This window comes from Lontra canadensis, unplaced genomic scaffold, assembly GCF_010015895.1.
Source record: "Lontra canadensis isolate GAN:19392208 unplaced genomic scaffold, GSC_riverotter_1.0 scaffold2, whole genome shotgun sequence".
NCBI classification, from domain to species: Eukaryota; Metazoa; Chordata; class Mammalia; order Carnivora; family Mustelidae; genus Lontra; species Lontra canadensis.
Window position 1 is genome coordinate 13114333 of NW_022630996.1, and position 18527 is coordinate 13132859.

The 18527-nt window shown below is 51.5% G+C and overlaps 1 protein-coding gene across 4 annotated transcripts in view; it reads left to right on the forward strand.

The window, feature by feature from the left end:
• Positions 1-18527, forward strand: part of PLXNA4 (plexin A4) — a 417569-nt gene that overhangs the window by 71656 nt on the left and 327386 nt on the right. For 3 of the 4 annotated variants that reach the window (XM_032869062.1, XM_032869068.1, XM_032869059.1), the window contains exon 3: positions 8388-8570. In XM_032869062.1, coding sequence (XP_032724953.1) covers positions 8388-8570 — 183 coding nt within the window. Of the gene's footprint in view, positions 1-8387; positions 8571-16313; positions 16873-18527 lie in introns of those variants that run through there. The other variant, XM_032869077.1, reaches the window with a different exon arrangement.

The following is an 18527-nucleotide window of genomic DNA, read 5'->3' on the forward strand; positions in this document are numbered from 1 at the left end:
GCACCTTTGCAGCTAAGGCACAAATGGACAGAAGCAGCACCTAGTGGGGTGCTTGGGACAATTCCCAATGCCAAGAAGCCTTCCCTGGTATCCCCCTAGGGTCCAGCCTCTGCAACTCGGCCTCTGGACTAGCCTCAGCGTGGTCGCCATCTGCAGAACTGGGGTCATGGTTCTCTTGCTCTGGTCATGTTGTCATGGGCTTGTCTGCTTACCGGAGGGAGAAACCGAGGGCTCTCTGCAGCTGAGCTAATGAGGAGAAGGTCGTGGACCCTATCCTGGGCCGTAGCTGCTCTTTACCGGCTGCATTCAGCAGTTCCTAGGAGGGGTGCATTGCCATGGCCGACTGTTGGCTACCAGCAGGCCTGCAGAGTGTGCTTGGACTAATGCCTCTCAAAATAGTGGCCTGAGCTTCCTGTTACAAGGGTAGCTTGTTATGATGATGAGTGAGAGACCACTTAGCTCTCTGGTGGGATGGAGCACAGTCAGTCTCAAACACACATAGAAATACTAACATGGGTACAAAAATAAGCATTGCTTTTGGCAGATCACTTCCATGGACTCACAGGTAGTCAAGTGCCTTCAAACAGTGAATGTTTGCATCGGAAGCCACGTACACATATAGAACTCCTACAACTTGATGACCTTCTGGCCTATATTTTAGTCCCCTCCCTTTTAAGATGCTCGGAAACAGGGCACTTGACTCTTGGGGACGTTGGTGTGATTTGTGGGGTTGTTCTACCAATCCCCAGCCACTTCTCATGAAGTCCCTTCCATAACGATTTTGTCTAAGTAGGTTATTGGCACTGTGCTTTGCTGGCTTCCCTACTCTGTCTCCGTACACATTCATTTCCCTACTATCTCATTGAAAAAGACACAATACAGGAATCATTCTGAGATACTGCATTAGTAATGAAGTGGATGAGACCTCATTCCCTCATTCTGTTTCCAACATCTGAGCTCACCCCTGGGGTGTCAGGGCCGGCCTTCACCTGCTGTAGGACTTACCTGGCTTTCCAGAGCCATGCAGGGTCAGCACGGGCCAGGGGCAGACCTTCAGGGGAGGGTTAGAACTCAGAAAAGAGACACGAAATTTTATGGAGGACAGTACAGCAACTGGTGGGTCATATAGCCCAGTTTTGGGGATTGCTTCCTTTGTTGCAGAAACAAGCACTCGGGCACGTGGGCTATTTGATAGAATAAGAAGATTTTGGTAAGGGTAGACCTAAGCCTACCAAACCTCCTCAAGATGTTTCCACCTCCCTGAGCACTCTGGCTGCTTACTTCTCCGCCTGCTCCAGTCAGAGGGCGCTCAGAGTCCTCTCAGGGGTAGATGCGCGGTGGGCATCAGCGCATGCTGCATTTATTAACACCTTAGGGATCAGTGGTCATATTTGAGCTACGGCCCCTGATAAGTGGGTGATTATTGCCTTCTTGTACTGCAGAGTTTTATAGCTGGAGTCCGTATCTGGACCCAAGCTACTTCAGCTTATCTGATCAATATCTCCTTTTAAAAAGAAATCCCACGTGCGTAATTCACTGAGTCCCCATTTCCAGCGGAAGTCTGCTATGGTCAGCTTTCAGGATGCATGTGTGTATGTGTGTGTGTGTGTGTGTGTAAATTAATTAATTAATGGGAAGAATTCAGGGTAGCTGAGCATGAAGAATCCAAGACCTTTTCTTTTCCACATCAGCAGGCACCTCGTGGGCATCCCTCCTCTTTTTCTCCTAACTTACATTCCTTTTCAAAACTTCAGCCCTTGCTTTTCTTTGGGACCGACAGACCCAGGAAGGGAGGAAGTCCTGTTGTGACAATTGGCTAGTGGCCTCCTCCACAGGGCAGAGTTCATTGCTTCCAGAGGCCCCGGAAAGGCAGAGCCATCATGTTGGGTGACAGGAGAAGTGGAGGCAGGGGGTCTTCCCTGAGCAGCCTCTGACCCTGGGATAGCTTCCTTTGGGGCCACCCTATAGCCACCATGGGGGGAGGCCCCTATGTAAGGTCAGCTTTTTTCCTCCAGAGGAAGGTTTGGGGTTCTGGTACCATTTTCCCCTCAATGGGTCCCATGGGGGTCATTTCGCTCTGTACGCCTCTATTTCCTCTTCTGTTTAACGGGGCTGTTGGAGTCTAAGATGCTGACTTTGCCTTCTCTGAGCCCGCCGAGGGGTGAAAGCCTGGTGTGCTCTGTGCTGGCTGGAACACTCAGAGCTGAGCCTGCGCATGGCCTCTCCTGAAAGCCGCGATGCTTCCCTGGGCCCGCTCTACCTCTAGCACTGTGTATGCAGCTGAGACAGGACACGGATGACCTTGTCCGAGTCGTGTCCCAGGTCTGTCTCCCCCAGCGGAAAAGGAGCAGAAACAGATGAGATGTTTCCATGTGTGTATTTTTGGGTCCTTACCTAGGCCTTTGTCTACTTGTTCCCTCCTACACGCTCTCAAGCATTATAATGAGTGAGGAACAGTAAATAGTGTTGTTGTCACTGCCCCAGCTTCCCGTCATAGAGACAGGAGATCCAGTAACCTAAGATACCAAAAGTTTGAGGGAAAAAGGCCGAACAAAAGCCTCTTCAGTGGGTGAGCTTGGGCAAGTCTCTGGTACCTTCTCCCCCGTGTGATGGTCTGGCCTTCCAGCAATGGGGGTGAGCCTGGGGTCTGCATGAGGCTAGGTGCTATTTTTGCATTTAGGAAAGGCAGGGGTGCTGGTTTGGTCCCAGATGGAAGGGCTCCTCTCTTTGGTGGAACAGGAGCTGCCCACAGAGTAAGGGAAGATCAGGTCTGACTTTGTAGCCTCCATCCCAGGCCCAAGTTTACGCCTGCCGACTGGAGCAGTTGGCCACTGCCTCCCCTTTTGGAGGGGTTGGCTGCATCTGTCCATCCCTGCTGGCTCACCTGGTAGGCCTCTTTCAGATCAATTCGGGATATTTGTAAACAGTCGATGCCTGGGGTAAGAGGGGTGGCCTGTGGCTATGGAAGAGGCCGTGTCCTAGAGCTGAGCTAATTGGCCCACAGGGGGATGGACCTGGTGACCTTTACCTCATTAGCACCACATTTGGATCACTGACCTCTGGCCTAGTTCTGACCTTTCCATAATAAGGACTCGATTTGGGGCTTCTGCCAAGGTGGGCCATCTGAGGGCTGGCCTAAGACCACCCCACCGGGTAGGGGAGCTGCCTGGACTGCACCAGCCAAAGTGAGAAGCAGGTTCAGGACCAGGTCCCTGGCCGCCTCATCGCCCAAGGCCTTCCAGGTGGCTTGGCCCACGGGTCAGGGTGACAGAGCTTCCTTATGAGTCTGTCACCAGGGCACGGGGCTGGGACGGTGCCAAGGAGCTGTCTCCCAGGTCCGCTGTCTTCCTCCACCCTCACCAGAGTCTCCACAGAGACCTCCAGACACCTCTGGGGTCCTCGGCTGACCTGTCGGCAGCTCTGCCCCAGGAGCCTGGGGAGGCGGCTGGAGGAAGGATGCCGGCAGAATTAAAACCCCCTTTCCATGGAATGATAGAGCTTTTCAGAGTGCCAGGCTCTCTGCAGAGTGGGAGCAATTTCCCCGTAATTGGTAAAGTAACCGTAACTGCTCTGTCATTTGTATGTAGCGACACGTAATTGCACGGTAACCTTTGCCGCCGCGCACGAGGGAAGCGCGGTGAGCTATTAGATTGTAATTTGGAGTGTCAGCTCCAGCTCTCCCCGCCACCTCTGCAGCCACCACCACTCGGGAGGCCGCCAGGGAGCCTCTACCTCTGGGTCCTGCGGGCCCTGCTTCCGAGCCACTAGGCTGTCTCCTCCTACACCTGCCTGGGCTGTGCTGCCCTCAGCAAGGCCCGGACCTCCGAGGGGTCTCACGTCAGTGCTTCTCAAACCTGGCGAACGGCCACGTCACCTACCTGGGAAGGTGTTAAGATGCAGGTCTCTGAGCCTCGCTCCCAGAGTTCCCGATCCAGTAGATCCGGGGTCAGTTCGAGAGTTTGCATTTCTCATACATAGCATGAAATGTTCTAGATCTTACCCCATTCCTCTGTTCCTTCCTTCAGCCTCATAGGCCTTATAGATCTGTAGGAAGTACCACTTTTGCTATTTCATCTTGATGACATTAGGCCCTCTGACTGTGGTTTAGCACTGCTCTGACGTAGAGACCATGAATTTCCCCCCAAACAGGAGACTCACAGAGGTTGTCGGAATTGTCTAAGGATGACAAACGATGAGAGTGAACAGTCCCGTGGCACCAAGTGCCAGACTGTGTTCTACGTGTATTAAATCATTTAATCCTTACCACAGCATTAGGAAGTATATACTCGTATATCCCCATTTTACCAACAAGAAGCTGAGGCACAGAGAAGTTAGATACCTTGCCCAAGGTCACACAGCATTAAGTGGTAGAGGGGTCCATTAAGGGGTCCATTAAGGGGTCCAAACAGAGGCATTCTGATTCTAGGGCCACAGTGTTAACTATGGGGAAAGTCAGGCTTTCATTTCCTCTTCCATCCTTCCATCCATTCATCTATCCATCCTTCCATTTAACACATGTCTTAACCTACCATGAACCAGGAACTAAGCTCAGCGTACACAGACACCTAAAACATGGTCCTGTCCTTGAGCTCATGGTCCCTGGAATCCAGTGGACCACAGGTTTTAATTTATAAGCCATGCAACCAAGAGGACATTTGTGGAGACCAGATTTGGGATCCTCCTGATCGGGGCAGAAGGGTGGAACCCTGGCTAAGGCTTGAACAGAGAACCCTGTCTGTTCACAGGTTTGCCCAGGTAGGCACCACATATATTCCCATGGGACAGAACCTTATTTTTTTCCTTGGTGAGAATGAAGTTGCTGTCTAACAAACAAGCATTATAACAATGGCCCGAGCTCATTTGTGTGCATTTGTGGAGCAGCTGAGGGAGAGGTGTGCCTGGGCATCTGATTACACTGGGGTGCGGTCCACTCTTGCTTCCTCTGGCGGCTGCTCTCATCTTGCTGTTAATGGGGCCCAGGGGAGAGCTGGGCCAGGGTAAGAGCAGACGCTCTCCTCCCCCATTGCCCATGGTGTTCTGGAATCCACGCCAGCCCTCACCTGTCGAAGGCTTTCACCAATTAGCCTTTCCTTCCAGGGCCCACACGGCCCTGGCATCTGCCCCTTACACCTCGGCCTCCCCGGTCTGTGGTCCCTATGGGGTCCCCTCCCCCTGCCCAGTGCTTTAATTGCCCCGTGGCCGCAGCTCAGACCCGGCATGGTGGTGTCCTTAGGGAGCCTGCACTGGTCAGAGGCCATTCTAAGTCCCTGCAGCCATCCTACCCCCTTCTGGACAGAATTCCCATAAAAAAAAAGAATATGAAATATCATCTCAAATTGACAAAGCGGCTTTCCTGTTTAGCCAGTATCTTCACACCTGCTTTCTCACCTTGCCAGTCCGGTCTTCCTGTTCTATAGTCAAGGGAAGGAAAGCTCAGAGAACAGGAGGGGACTATGCCAAGTTGTATAGTTTGGAAGCGGGCCGTGCTTGTGAACCCGAGTCCTGTGTTTTTTCTGCTACTTCAATGTTAAAAATTACAACATTCCAAACATCCCCCACCATGGCACCTGCTTCGAGGAAACAAAGAGTCAGCCCATCGTGCCACAGCTGGGGGACTTTAGCTTCCATGTGGACCTGGACTGCACCTGGTCCAAGGCCTTGATCACACCTTTATCACCTGGAGCCCTATTTAGAGGGAGAAACTGATCCATGGGGGGAGGGGCGGGCTTGGGAGAAAGCCATCATTGTCCCTGGGATCCCAATGCCCCATTAGGAACCCCACCTGTGGCCTTGGCCTTATTTGAGTCTGATGACAGCACCATGAATTGGGCGGTGTGGGGGATGACGGTCAAGTGCAGGTGAGCAGACCGCCTGCCTCCTGACTGGGTCTTTCAGGAAGCCGTCCTGAGCCGGGGATGGGCAGAGCCCTCGCTACTGGGCTGCCAGGCTGAGCTGTCCTCGCTTCCTTCCACTGAAAACTTTCCTCCCTGGGCCCCTTGCCACTAAGTTGCCAGAGTAGCAGAGACTTGGTGCATCTGAGCAAGCCATGATTTCATGCTGCACTTGGCCAAATACATATGCTCTTTTTGTAAGTGATTGTTTATTTATTGGTTTGTGTTCCGCCCAGCCAAGGGAAGGAACTGTATTCAGTCACTGGCCACTCAGAAATGTGGTTCTGGGGGCTGAGCAGCCTCAGGTCCTGCCACGTCCCTGAGGTACATGTTTGTGCCAAGGGTGGCGGGAGAATGTCAAACCTGGCTTGCCTTGCTCCCTGCCTCAGTTTCTCCATGTGCCGCATGGATAATCACCCAGCCTCCTCTCCTTGGAAAACGGGTCACAATGGCAAAAGTCCCTGCGGCACAGCTTGAGGTTGAGAGAGTCAGGCATGAGGGCTCCCTAGGAAGTGGAGGCAGGAACAGGCAAGGCCACGAGGAATCCCAGCATGCCCCAGGCTGCCCTTGGCATGCCTGCCGGGTCATACTGCTGCTACGTCCAGCAGGGAGAAGGCACCATCTTGCTTTATCTGGATTTTTCTTCCTTCTTTTTTTTTTTTTTTATCCCTTTTACCTTCCATCACCTGTCTCCCCCCCCACCCCCAATCTCCTCATTTTAGGAAAGAACCGTAAAGATGCAACTAGACCTTGAAAGCTCCCTCCTAACTTTGACTTCTGTATTGTGTCTGTGAGGGAGAGCAGTTGGGGGCTGTGTTTGGCCTGGGGTATTGGACCAGACCATGCAAGGAAGGCCAGAGGGGATCAAAGACATGATACAGACATCTGCTCGGCACGTGGCCTGCCTGGGCCTGCCCCTGCTCTCCCCAGCTCTGCCACAGCTGCCCCCTTGATAAGGAGGGGGGGAAGACACAGAGAGGTTTTAGATGCTCAGCACGTTGTCTTCCCTGAGATGGACAATGCCTGTCACCCCCACCCCCACCCTGGGAAGGAGCCGAGGGGCCCCCTGAGTCCCTGGAAAGCTGAGCTGGCCACTTTCACACAGCTCCATTGGCAAGAGCCCGCCTGCTGATTCTCCAGATGCCTTTTCCTTTGGCTGGATTGAAGCCTTTAAAAAAGTGACACCTTGGATTTTATTTCACTCCTTTTTCTGCAAAGTCCAAAGACGTTTATAGGCATGAGCTCTATAGGCTTTATGGAAACCCATCAAAAAGCAGGGCTTGTTTCGTTCATCTTTATAGAGTGGAAAATAAAAGCATGGGAAGACGGAATAACTCTTCTAAGGCCACACAGTTCTTCTGAGTAGGAGGGAGAAGCCGGCGTAGGTGCCTAGAGCCTTCAGAGAGTTCTGTGCCACACCAGAGCTGCTCGGTGGGGACGTTGGAGGCTCCACTCCCCGGTGGGACAGAACCCAGCTGTGACCCTGTGCTCACCTGCGGATCTGGTAGCCTGGAATAAAACAAGGAGAGATTTGGCCGAAACTCCATGGGGAAAATGGTCCAAAGGCTTTTGCTGTTGGGTTTGTCCCAGCTTCTGCTCCTAGGATTGTCCAGGATTCAAGACCCGGGTATCTGGGGGACACACTCTTTAAGGAATGCTCACAGGTGTTCTAGTGATTTTTAGGGAATACAACGTTTGGGAAAGACATATTTCTTCTTAAAAAGACTTTTCAGACCTTTACTGTAACTGATCATTACGAGTCTCTTACATGGTGTTAGAACATACTGTGTTTCAGTATTAAATTATTTACTCAAGGAGCCCTGTTTGGTAGAGCATCTTGGTGGGGTGGTGAGGGGGAGATTTTGACTTCCACAGAAGACACTTCAGGACATGCTGGTGTAGGCATGACAATGCCAGGGTTGCCCATGTTTACCATGCCTTTAAAAAAGAGCAGGGAGTCTGAGATGGGGCATCATGAGGCACTAGTGTGACTTGCTGAGTTCCTTCCAGAACCTTCCATTTCTCCTATTTCTCTCTCCCCAACTGACTGCAGCTGCCTCTGTCATGGTATTGTCATTCACGTGTAAATGTTTCTAGTTCTCTGTTCTACACTCTCGAGTCCTCATTTGTGTGTCTGCTCAACTCAGTTGTAAGTACGGAGGCCACGTTCCCTCTGGAGCCCACACTCATGCGTGCTGACCCAGGGCTTGCTGGTGTGATGGTGATGAAGGACAATCTTAGCTACAAACATGGCGCCTGGAGGTGGAGCAGAGAGACAACGGAGGCCAGGAGAGGAAAGAGACTCTCGGGACCTGTGTTTTTCTCACCATGGTCCTGCCACCTGCTTAGGCTGGCTGTTGACAAGCCACCTGGTTTCTCTGGATCAGAGTTTTTCATGTAAAAAAGGATTCTTCTAGCCCAAGAAGTTCCCTGACTCGGTACGTCAGCTTATTGCCTGGCTGCTCCCTCCTAATGTTTCTCCTTTTTAATTTTCAGCTCTTAACCATTGATGATAATTTCTGTGGTCTGGATATGAATGCCCCCCTGGGTGTGTCGGAGATGGTGCGTGGCATTCCCGTCTTCACGGAAGACAGGGACCGCATGACTTCTGTCATCGCATACGTCTATAAGAACCACTCTCTGGCCTTCGTGGGCACCAAAAGCGGCAAGCTGAAGAAGGTAGGAAAGAGGTGCAGTCATTCTGGTTATTCTGAAGGCGATCAATCCCCGCGGGGACGGGTACCATCTGCGCTGTTTTACTACTTTGGCCCTGGTGGGCCGGTGATATGAATTTGAGCTCAGGAGCTATGTCGCTCTTGAGGTCTCGGGTGATGCTCTCTCCCTTCTCTGCCTCTGTGCAGAGGGTCACTGTGGGAATCACAGTGGGAGAGTGTGGACATGCACCTCTCCCCTGCGGCTGGTGTGCACGTGGGGAGTTAGCCCAGCCTTGCGAGGCCATCCTAGATGGCGTGTTCTCTCCAGCTTGGGTCTGTGCCCTAAACGCAAAGGCTTTCTAAGGCCGGGGTGGTTGGGGAAGGTGGGCAGGGGCAAGTTCCGTACCTGTTCCTCTCGCTTTGGCCCTTTTGAGTGGTGCATCCATCTGGATTCGTGCAGGGAAACAGATGGAGGAAAGTGCAGGACCTGCTGGAGTTGCTGACGGGGCTGAGTCAGATCGTGGGATGAGGAAATTGTGGGTACTGTGGGGGCATAGAAATTACTTGAGGCGGAGTAGAACGGTGTGATCTGGGACAGGAGCTTTTCCTCATCGCTCTCCAGAAGCTTGCTAGCCTCGGGGTACTGGGTGATGTTTGCGCATCAGCAGTGTTGGGGGCACGCTTCCATCCAACTTTCTTGTCTCACCCCCACTCTGCTCAGGCTTCTCATCTCAGTTACTTGGAGGTGGTGCCCCCTGGATGGGATCCAAAGCCTTCCTAAGACAACCTGTACCTCCTGTTCTGTGTTGGCTGATATTTACGCTGCAGTCTTGTCCCAGGGAAGTATCAGTGAATCCATGTGAAACTCCTGATTGTCTGATTTAGACTTGCCTTGGAATTCTCTGGATATTGTGTGATTCCACATCGGGCACTGCCCGATCTGAGATAGCTTCGAGCTCTACTTTCTCTTTGCTGCGTTTCTGGGTATCAGCTCCATGCGGTCAAGGAGACAGGGTCTCGGCAATTCTAGAAGACTTTGTCTACTCTCCCATCCTACCATGTAACAGCCCGGCCATCATTTCTTTCTTTAAATTCTACAGGAACAGGCGCTGGGGCTGGAGTGTGAGAGTATGGAGGGGGGGAGGCGGGGAGAGGTGTGTGTGAGGTGGGGAATGTGTGGGGAGTAGTGACACGGGGAGTATCTGGAAGAGGAAGCCCATGCTGGTGAAATGCCACGAGGCACCGCAAGGCTGATGCGGGCGGCATGCCACCGTCTGCTACTACCCGGCGGGCTCACCGTGACGCTGTAGTGTAGGGCCTCACGTGTCCAATACACAATGCGCCATCTACATAGCTTTAAGAACTGTGTTTCAGGGTTCTCTGCCTTTCTGCAAAGACTCGATTAAACATAAGTGAACATTTTGCTCCTGCCCTGGCATCTTGGGATGATTTTGGCTCATGCCTTGAGCCGAACCTTGTGGACGCCCCAGCAGGTTCCACCTGTGACACACAGGTATGTCGTCCTGTCGAAGCTCCTGTTGGGTGGGGCCGCCTCCCGCCTCTCCGTCTAGGCACGGGAGCCTGGGCTGACTCCACTGTCTCCTCTTCCCTCTGTCCGTGGCTTCCAGCTTCCCGTGAAGCATCAAACATTCAAACCGGTGGAAGTTGTATCCGAGAAGCCTCAGAATAAACAGAGGAGGGAAAAGCCTGGGCTTTGGAGCAGGGGCTTCAAGAGTGTTTCTGTTGGATGCTCAGATGATTTCATTCTTTATTCTGATTCGGTGAATTTGGTTTGCTAGGAAAGTGAGTTCTAAACCTCAAAGGCGTTCCCATATGCGGTTCGTACAATGAGATGTCTGTTGACCTGCTTCACCTGGCCCGACGGGTAAATAAGCACTTTAGAGAGTAAAATGTAAGCAAGACAATTTGGGGTGCCTTCGCTCTTCTCTCTAGTGAGCCCAATCTCGGTGCAGTGGAGAAGTGACTTACCATGATGCGCTAGAAGATTTGCCACCACTGAACTTCCTACCCCGTGCTGTAGGATCATTTACTTGCTAGCAAGACTGCGTAAATAGATCCTGTAGGAGGCTTTTTCTTTTTCCCCTTGGTCATTGTCTGAGCTGGTGTCAGTGAAATAAATATTGGGAGTTCAGCACACATAATAGAACAGACAGTTATTTTCTCTTGGGGGAGAAAAAGAGACATGGTTTCCGGCCATGGCCACATGGTAAACCCAAGGCAGTCAACTTGCAGATGCGTGCTGTTGGTCAGAGGGTGGCCTGAGGTCAGCGGGGGCTTGCTCCCCGGCACCCGTGGAAGCCTGGCCCCTGATGGGGAGGTCAGAGTGCTGCCCAGCTCCAGTGGGCTGAGCACACGCGCAGTGAGCAGAGGCAATGCTCATAGGGCGGGCTGTAGGCAGAGCCTTACCTTCAAGCATCCCTAGAGCTCACCCGGGCCAGCAACAGGCAACACCTGACCAGGAGGCTTGGGGCTTTATAAACCTCAGGCTGGCATTTCCCATTTTTCTTTTTTTTCCTTTGGGGAGTTTAAGTAAGAACAGTTCTGTTTCAGCCACCTGGGATGTTCCATTTAATTTCCAGAGCAACGATGGGATCTTTGAAGCGTAAATATTTGAGAGGTAAGAGCAGAGGGTCATGTAGCAGGGAGAACAAGCCAGCACACCCTCCTGGGGAAAGCCGGGCCATCGGGGCAGCCAAACTTTCTGCTCCACGAGCCCAGAGTGGCAGGTTTTTAAATAGTTTTGCTGGAGCCCGGCTACGGCTGCTGCAAGCTCAGCACCACTGGCTCAGGGGATGGTTTGGGTTGGGACAGGAAGGCTGGGCCGCCGACTCTGTTGTTTGAAATAATAAAAAGCAAAACTGGCCAGTTTATTTATTTTTTCGGAACAATAGAATTTCCCACCCCCCCCACCCCCGCTCCGCTCGCTGAGCACCACTCCCCTTTCCTTGCCAGCACTCTCTATTGCCTTTCCCAGAGGCTATCAAACCACATCCACCTTTGGGGCAGAGGCCCAGCCATGAAATGCTTTGGGGCTGCAAGAGGATTTTGCGAGAAGTTTTGTGAGCTGCTGAAATCAGGGGGTGAAAATAATGGAAATCGTACTGTAGCCGTAATTACAGAGTTGACTTCTCTGAGCCCTGTAATAATCTCCCATGTGTATCAAGGGCCATGCAGTGTTCTTTGCCATACGACAGGTGACTCGAGATGGGGAGGGTAGGTGGGAGGTCTGGGGGCTTTGCTGTGGGTTTCCAGGGTCTGGGAGCTAGACTGTAGCGATCCATAGGCTGCCCTCGAAATTACTGACTTTTCCTTTTGTTGGAAGGGTGTGGGTCCTTGCACCCTTGCCTCTGATGACCATAATTTCACTCCTTTCGTGCACACATCACATGAGGAGAGGGAAAGAAGGTGAGGAAAGTGCCAATTTGGATGTCTTTTATGTTTTCTGGGTGTGTGTGTGTGTGTGTGTGTGTGTGTGTGTGTGTGTTATGGCGGTATGGGCAGCTTTTCCATGGCGAGTGTTATAGGCAAGTGCTGTTAAGAAACATGGCATATAAATACCACAGTCACCAGGAAATACTTAAGAACTTAGAAATAATCCACAGACTGTTAAAATTTCAACTCCAGGTTAAAAGACAAACATCCAGGTCTGCTTTAGGGTGTCTGTATAAACCTAAAAATCTTTGTCCCAAGTTGGGGCAATGAAGCCAGCGTTGCCTCAGATGAACAGAAATCTCCGCTTAACTCTTGGGGCCAGAGCCCTCTCTCCTTGCCTCTTGCACTCCTACCACTAAGTGATCATACTTTATGGCTGCTGTTCAGCGGTGAATTACCACCTGACATTAGTGGGAGAGACTAATGTTCATCATGAGCCAAAACATCATAAACTCCCACTTGAGGTGTGATTGCTCCTTTCATTTTGTGATTGCATCGTTCCTGAGCATTTAGCTAGGTTAAACTGTTCACACGTAAGGGGCGGAGTGCTTTGTGGATACTGGTTAAGCAGAACTCGGGCTGGTCTGAGCCTCGACTTGTGGTAAGATACATACACAAGTGCGTGATGAGCCAAGCCTTACCAGCCTCTCTTGATAGGAATTCAGTGCATGTCAGGTGGGAGCATCAACGGGAGTGGATACCATGAAAATCATTCTTATTGAGAATTATTATGCACATTAACATAATCTGCCTAATTTCTTTTCCTTGAACCTATTTTGAAATTGATGTGCTTGTGTTCCCCACCTCCACATCCTGACCACGGGTCCAGAAGGACCACCAAACGGGAGTGGAGTGGGGTAGAGGGAGAACCACATGGGTCTATATCCTTTTGACCATAAGTTCTCAGGAATGGATGTTGTGTGTGTGTGTGTGTGTGTGTGTGTGTGTGTGTGCGTGCGTGCAATGCTCAAGCCACAGAAGCATGTCAGATCAGAGATGTGTAGCTACTGCTTTGCAGCTTCCTAAATGTATCTGAGAATTCTTAACACTCACTGGAAATTTGAATCAACTTTAAAAAAGAAATTAATGTATCAGTAGGACTCCAAACGAGTGAAGGCGTCACAAAATCAAATGGAGATGTCATGTTGGAAGTCCCACTTGCCCAAGGACCCGATGATTAGAGCGGTGCATTGCCTGGTACAGGATTTGGTCAGTGGACTCTTTCAGAAGTCTCTTCACACAGAGCTGCTGGCTGCTTTGCATGTGGTTAGACACTCAAGCAGGAAGGAAAAGAAATACAGAAGAATCAATGCTGGACAGTTTCTGTTGTGGAAAAAGACCATCAAAGCATTTTTGTTTGATTGTGTTGTGGAGTTGTTTCTGCAATTCCCACTGCTGGTTTGGCAAGTTTGGAGCCTGTGGGCACGTGAGGCTGTGGGGTAAGTGGAAAGGAGCTGAGGTTGAAGGTGTCAAAGACAGAAGAGCACCACAGATGTTCGGGGGGGGGGGGGGGGCGGGGTCGGGAGGCGTGTTCCTTCTACTCACCTCGAATCTCAGCGGGGTGGAGTCCTCTGTCCTTAGTCCTTCAAGCCTGGGGACACCAGAACTGGTCTTCAGACGGACCTCACCTCATGCGAACTGCCCACTTCTGGTCCACCTCCCACCTTGTGCAGTTGCCCCCGCTGTGGTATAAGCTTTTTAGTCCATTCTGTATCCGGTGGGGGTGGAGACCAGCTTCTAAGCTGGTCAATGTCCTTGTTGACATATCTTCCATTTATGAAGTTTCCACTCAATCGTCCTTTTTACGCTAGTGTATCCCCACTGGCTCTCACTTCTTGCCCCTTGCTACTTTTCACCACTCTGTCCTTGGGCCCACCCATGGTCCCCGCAGGTTTCTGGTTGGGGGTGAGGATCTTAAGTGGTTGCTCGGAGCCGACCTGAGCAGGCTTGGTGAGGTGTCCTCATGATGGAGCTGTGGCATCAGCTCCACTCAGAGCAGCCTGACCCCGAACACTGGGGCATTACCTCCTTCTCCTCCTGGCACCTTCTAGAAACACACTTTGAGATCCCCAGAAAATATCATCGTGGGAACACTTGTCATCTTATTTTCCAAATGATCATTAGTAGTGCCCATGATTTACGGAGATAGTCTTAAATGAACTTTGCCAATTCAAGATTTACTGATACATGTGTGCCACTTTTTTGACTCGTGTGTGTGTATATATATACATTTGTGTAGAATGGTCCTGATCATAAATTAAAATGCGGAGACATTAAAATTGAAGAGAGTGCTACAGAAACACCCCCAAATCATCGCGCACACTCAGCTGATGCTCAGATGCCAGACACGCTGGAGGAATTTATCCAGTGACACATGCAATTGAAGTAAAATATTGTGCTTTACAAGAACATATCATTAAAATGAAAACTAGCAGCATATCAGGAGTCTGGCCATGTAACCAAGACAACAAAGATGGGGAAGGATGAAAGACTTGGTGTACCCGAGGAAGAGGGAGGAGCAGAGGCAAGACAAGGATGGGGGGGCCCCAGCAGCAAATGGCCTTGTACTGCCGGGCTCGCATCTGATAGGACCCACATCAGAGAAGAGCCTCTTTCTGTCCTTAGCAGTGAAGGCTCTGGGTGAGAGGAGGAGCAGGGGAGGTCTTTGTCACCTGAAATCACTGAGTTCTGTCCACCAGCTTTGATGGGGACGGCAGCGGCAGCTGGACTGACTCTGGACCCACCAGCTGGAGCTCTGATCGGCGTGTCTGTGTAGAGTTCCTACTTGTTGGCCAGTGACTTCTGGGAATGTGGCTGCGTGGCCAGCGCCTTGGGGTGGGTCACGGTGTTTCTCCCCCATAGCTTTGGCTTCTCGTAGAGACATTCACGGGGACTTTTGAAATAGCTGTCTCAAGTCTGCCGTCGTCACTCCATAGCTTCCATCCTGGCCCAGGTGACGCGGGGGCATTAGTTATCAATTGTGGTGCAAGAGATCACCCCAAAATGTAGAGTCTTAAACAAAATGACGTTTATTATCCCATGGTTTCTGTGGTCAGGAATCCGGGCATGGGCCTAGCTGGGTTCTTGTTCGGGGTTACCGACAGACCACAGTCAAGGTATCATCTGGGGCTGGAATGGGGGATGATCCTCTTCTGGAACTATTCCCGTGGCCGTGGGCAGCCTCAGGTCCTCGCTGGACACCCCACGTGGGCCTCTCCATGATGGCCACTCCTATCACACGGCAGCCAAGAGAGGGCCAAGGGAAAAGGAGCAAGCCGAAAGCTACGGTCCCTTTGGAACCTAATTTCAGAAGTAGCATCTCATTGTCTTTGCTGTATTCTATTCCTTAGAACTGTCAGTCATGTTGCCCAGCCCACCTGCAGGACAAGGGGCTTCTAACCTCCACAGGGGCCTGAATACCAGGAGGCAGGGGGCCCGGGGACCCTTTTAGATGCTGGTCATCACACTTGAGGGCACCTGAGCCAATACTCTTAAACTTGCCGTTAACTGCTAGTAGCGTGAGAAGGAGCACAGCGCGGCTCAGGGACAGATGTGGCCAGAGCGCCGAATCCGGCTTCCTGCTCCCTAGGGTTTGATCATACAGACCTGTCAGAGAATCTAGGGGTGAAACAAAAAGAGGCCATATGGCCTGCCATGCCCAGGGCCAGAGGCTGAGGAACCGTCCTTAGCAGGAGTCCTGGGAGCTCAGAGAGGCAGTCCCAGGTGCTCTGTTAATTTTAGGGCAATGATGATGGTTTGTGATGGTGGGTGAGAGACATAGGTCAAGTCAGTAACTGCGGAGAGCTCTGCGTGGCCTTGGAGAATCTGTGGCTCTTGGCTTTGCCTCCATTGCAAATCATCTTCTTCCTTAGGAAAGGGTCACTTTCCTAGTGTTGGATCTGGCAGGAAAGAGGATGGGAAGGGAACTGTAGGGATTGGATGCCCAGTAAATATCAGGCCCTGTTCTGGGTGTTTTCCATGCATAATCCTCAGCATTTCCTTCGGGGTAAATTCTACAACCTCCGTTTTATACCTTCGACCAGAGACTGACTAACTTCCCCGAGGTCACATGATTTGATCTAAGGTCACCCTTTGACTCGTGTATAGCCTGTCACCCGTACTCCCACACCTGATTACTGTGCCTTGGCCAGAAACTCCCTTTCGTTCCCTCTGCCCCTGTGCTGGCTCAGGGCCCTGTGCTCAAGCCTGGATGGTTATAACTGATTGCCCATCTCCAGGAGCTCCTCTCTTTAATTGTCCTGTGAATTTTGCCAGATTCATCTATCCAAAGCAACTGCAATCCTATGTTTCCTAGGTTAAAAAAAAAAAAAGGAAGAAGAATAGTCACTGATCCCGGCTTCCACGGTCCCTGCCTGTCGCCCTGCGTGGAAATGGCCCCAGCCACACTCTCCTCCAGCTCAGCCCTTCAGCCCTGGCCCCGCACAGGGTCCTCGGGGGCCCTGGCTAATTTTAAATACCAAAGAAGTGGCTCCCACCTGAGAAACAATGGGATTCCCACCTACATGGCCGCTCTCCCTCCTCCACGATTTCCCTCTGGAGGAGCGATTATGCCCGAGGCCCATCCCGCGGCAGAGTGGGCAGTGGCCTTGGGGAGGGCTGGAGCTTTTCTGGGAAGCAGACAGACTGTGCTTTTCCACTTGCCACTGACCTGCTGCCTAGGACACACTCGGGCGTTTCTTTGTCTTCAGCTTCTTACCCACAGGCTCTCTCCCAACAGCCCACGGGACTATGTGTCGTGGTTCTTGATGGTTTTTCCCATTGTAGTTCATCTGGGGTCCCTGTCTTGGCTCATTTGGGAGACGGCTGCTTCTCCTTAGATCCCAGAACTGCTTTGCAAGCTCTGTGGGGCTGAAGATCTAATTACACTATCTCCTTACCACGCCTGGCTGTTTTGAGCACCTCTCCCCACCAGTCCAGCCGGACTTCGTTTTCTCCCCAAATGCCCATCCCCTGATCCTGAGCTTCTGGGCTGTGACCTTAGTCCTGCGCTTGCTTGCTTTTGTCCACTGCCACCTCTCAGCTCTTGCCTGCTGTTCCTGTCATCATGTAGTGTTTTGTACTCACAAACATCATCCTGACCCATTCGCCCAGGACCACTGTGAGGCCAGTGACACCTGGACCAGCCCTGGCTCCACAGTTCCTTTCTAGATTTGGTGACCTGAGGGACAGCTACTCGAGGGGCGCCCTTTCTCCCAAAGACACCTCTTGGCGCCCATCACCAGGTGGCCTTATCTCCATTATTTACCGCAGAGTCCAAGGCTCAGGACGATGAAGAGTGGGAGCCCATCTACGGACGGGCCATGTTGCTGGCACAGCTGGGTGGGGACCCAGGTCTACTCTGTTGACCTGCTTTGCCCACATAAGTCACATTAGGAAAAGGGGGCCAAGGCACCTGGGTGGCTCAGTCCATTAAGCGTCTGCCTTCAGCTCAGGTCATGATCCTGGAGTCCTGGGATTGAATCCCACATCGAGCTCCCTGCTCCATGGGGAGTCGATTTCTCTGCCCCACCTGCACTCATGTTCTCTCTCTCTATCTCTTAAATAAATAAATAAAAACCTTAGAGGGGGTGGAAAGAGGTGCCAAGGAATGGGTCTGAAAACAGTGGGTGTTGGCTCAGGGGTCTCCCCCATTCCATAGGCCCTCCCTTCCTTGAGGCCATTCTCGAGCTGCTAAAACACCTGGCATCCCCAGGGCCTCCCCTGGTCCCAGTTTTTCTGGCTTCCAGAAGAATCTTTCAGAAGCCCCTTCTGTTCCCCCCCAAGTCTCCTGAGGAGGCCTTGGAGGCAAGGAGGGCAAAAGGGAAGGAGAACAGGAAGGAGAAGGCTTTCCCTTTCGCTCTTGCAAAGAGGATGGCTCATCTTTCTGTTCAACCGCTCCTTCCTTCCCACCAAGATGTGAGCATGCTGGGGTGGGGACAGCTGAATCTGAGTGTGCCCCCGTTGTTGGACTTGAGATGTCAGAAGGACGCTGAAGCTGCCGTGTGACTTGCTCTCATCACGGCATCCAGAACGTCACCCACGTGCTCCTGCTTTTCAGGTCTTCCCACTGGGAGGCTCAGAGGCCCATGGGTTTTCAGGCGGAATGATGCCCAAGATCCTATGGGCATCTCATGCTCTTGGTGTTTTTGATAACAGTGAAGACGGTTGGAGAGCTTTGGTTTCTTCTTAAAGATCTGTAAGTGCTCTAATTCTTTAAGTCTCTCTGCTGACTCACCAGTGTTTCCTTCAGGGATCATTCAGTTCTGTCCATTTTCTTCAGCCTCCCCCAAAATATCGTAGCATTTAGCCATGAGTTTCTACCAGAAACAGGACTCCTCGACGGGGACGTCTCACAATGGGTGCACAAGTTTTTTGAAAAGTTGTATGTAATTATACTTTAAATGTTTCATATTAGCATACGAAGACTATCTTTTTTCATCTTTATGATTACAGTTGTTTTGAGTCTTCCCTCAGACATACCAGATATGGGAGAGGAAAATGCATTTTTTCTAAAAAGATTTATTTATCC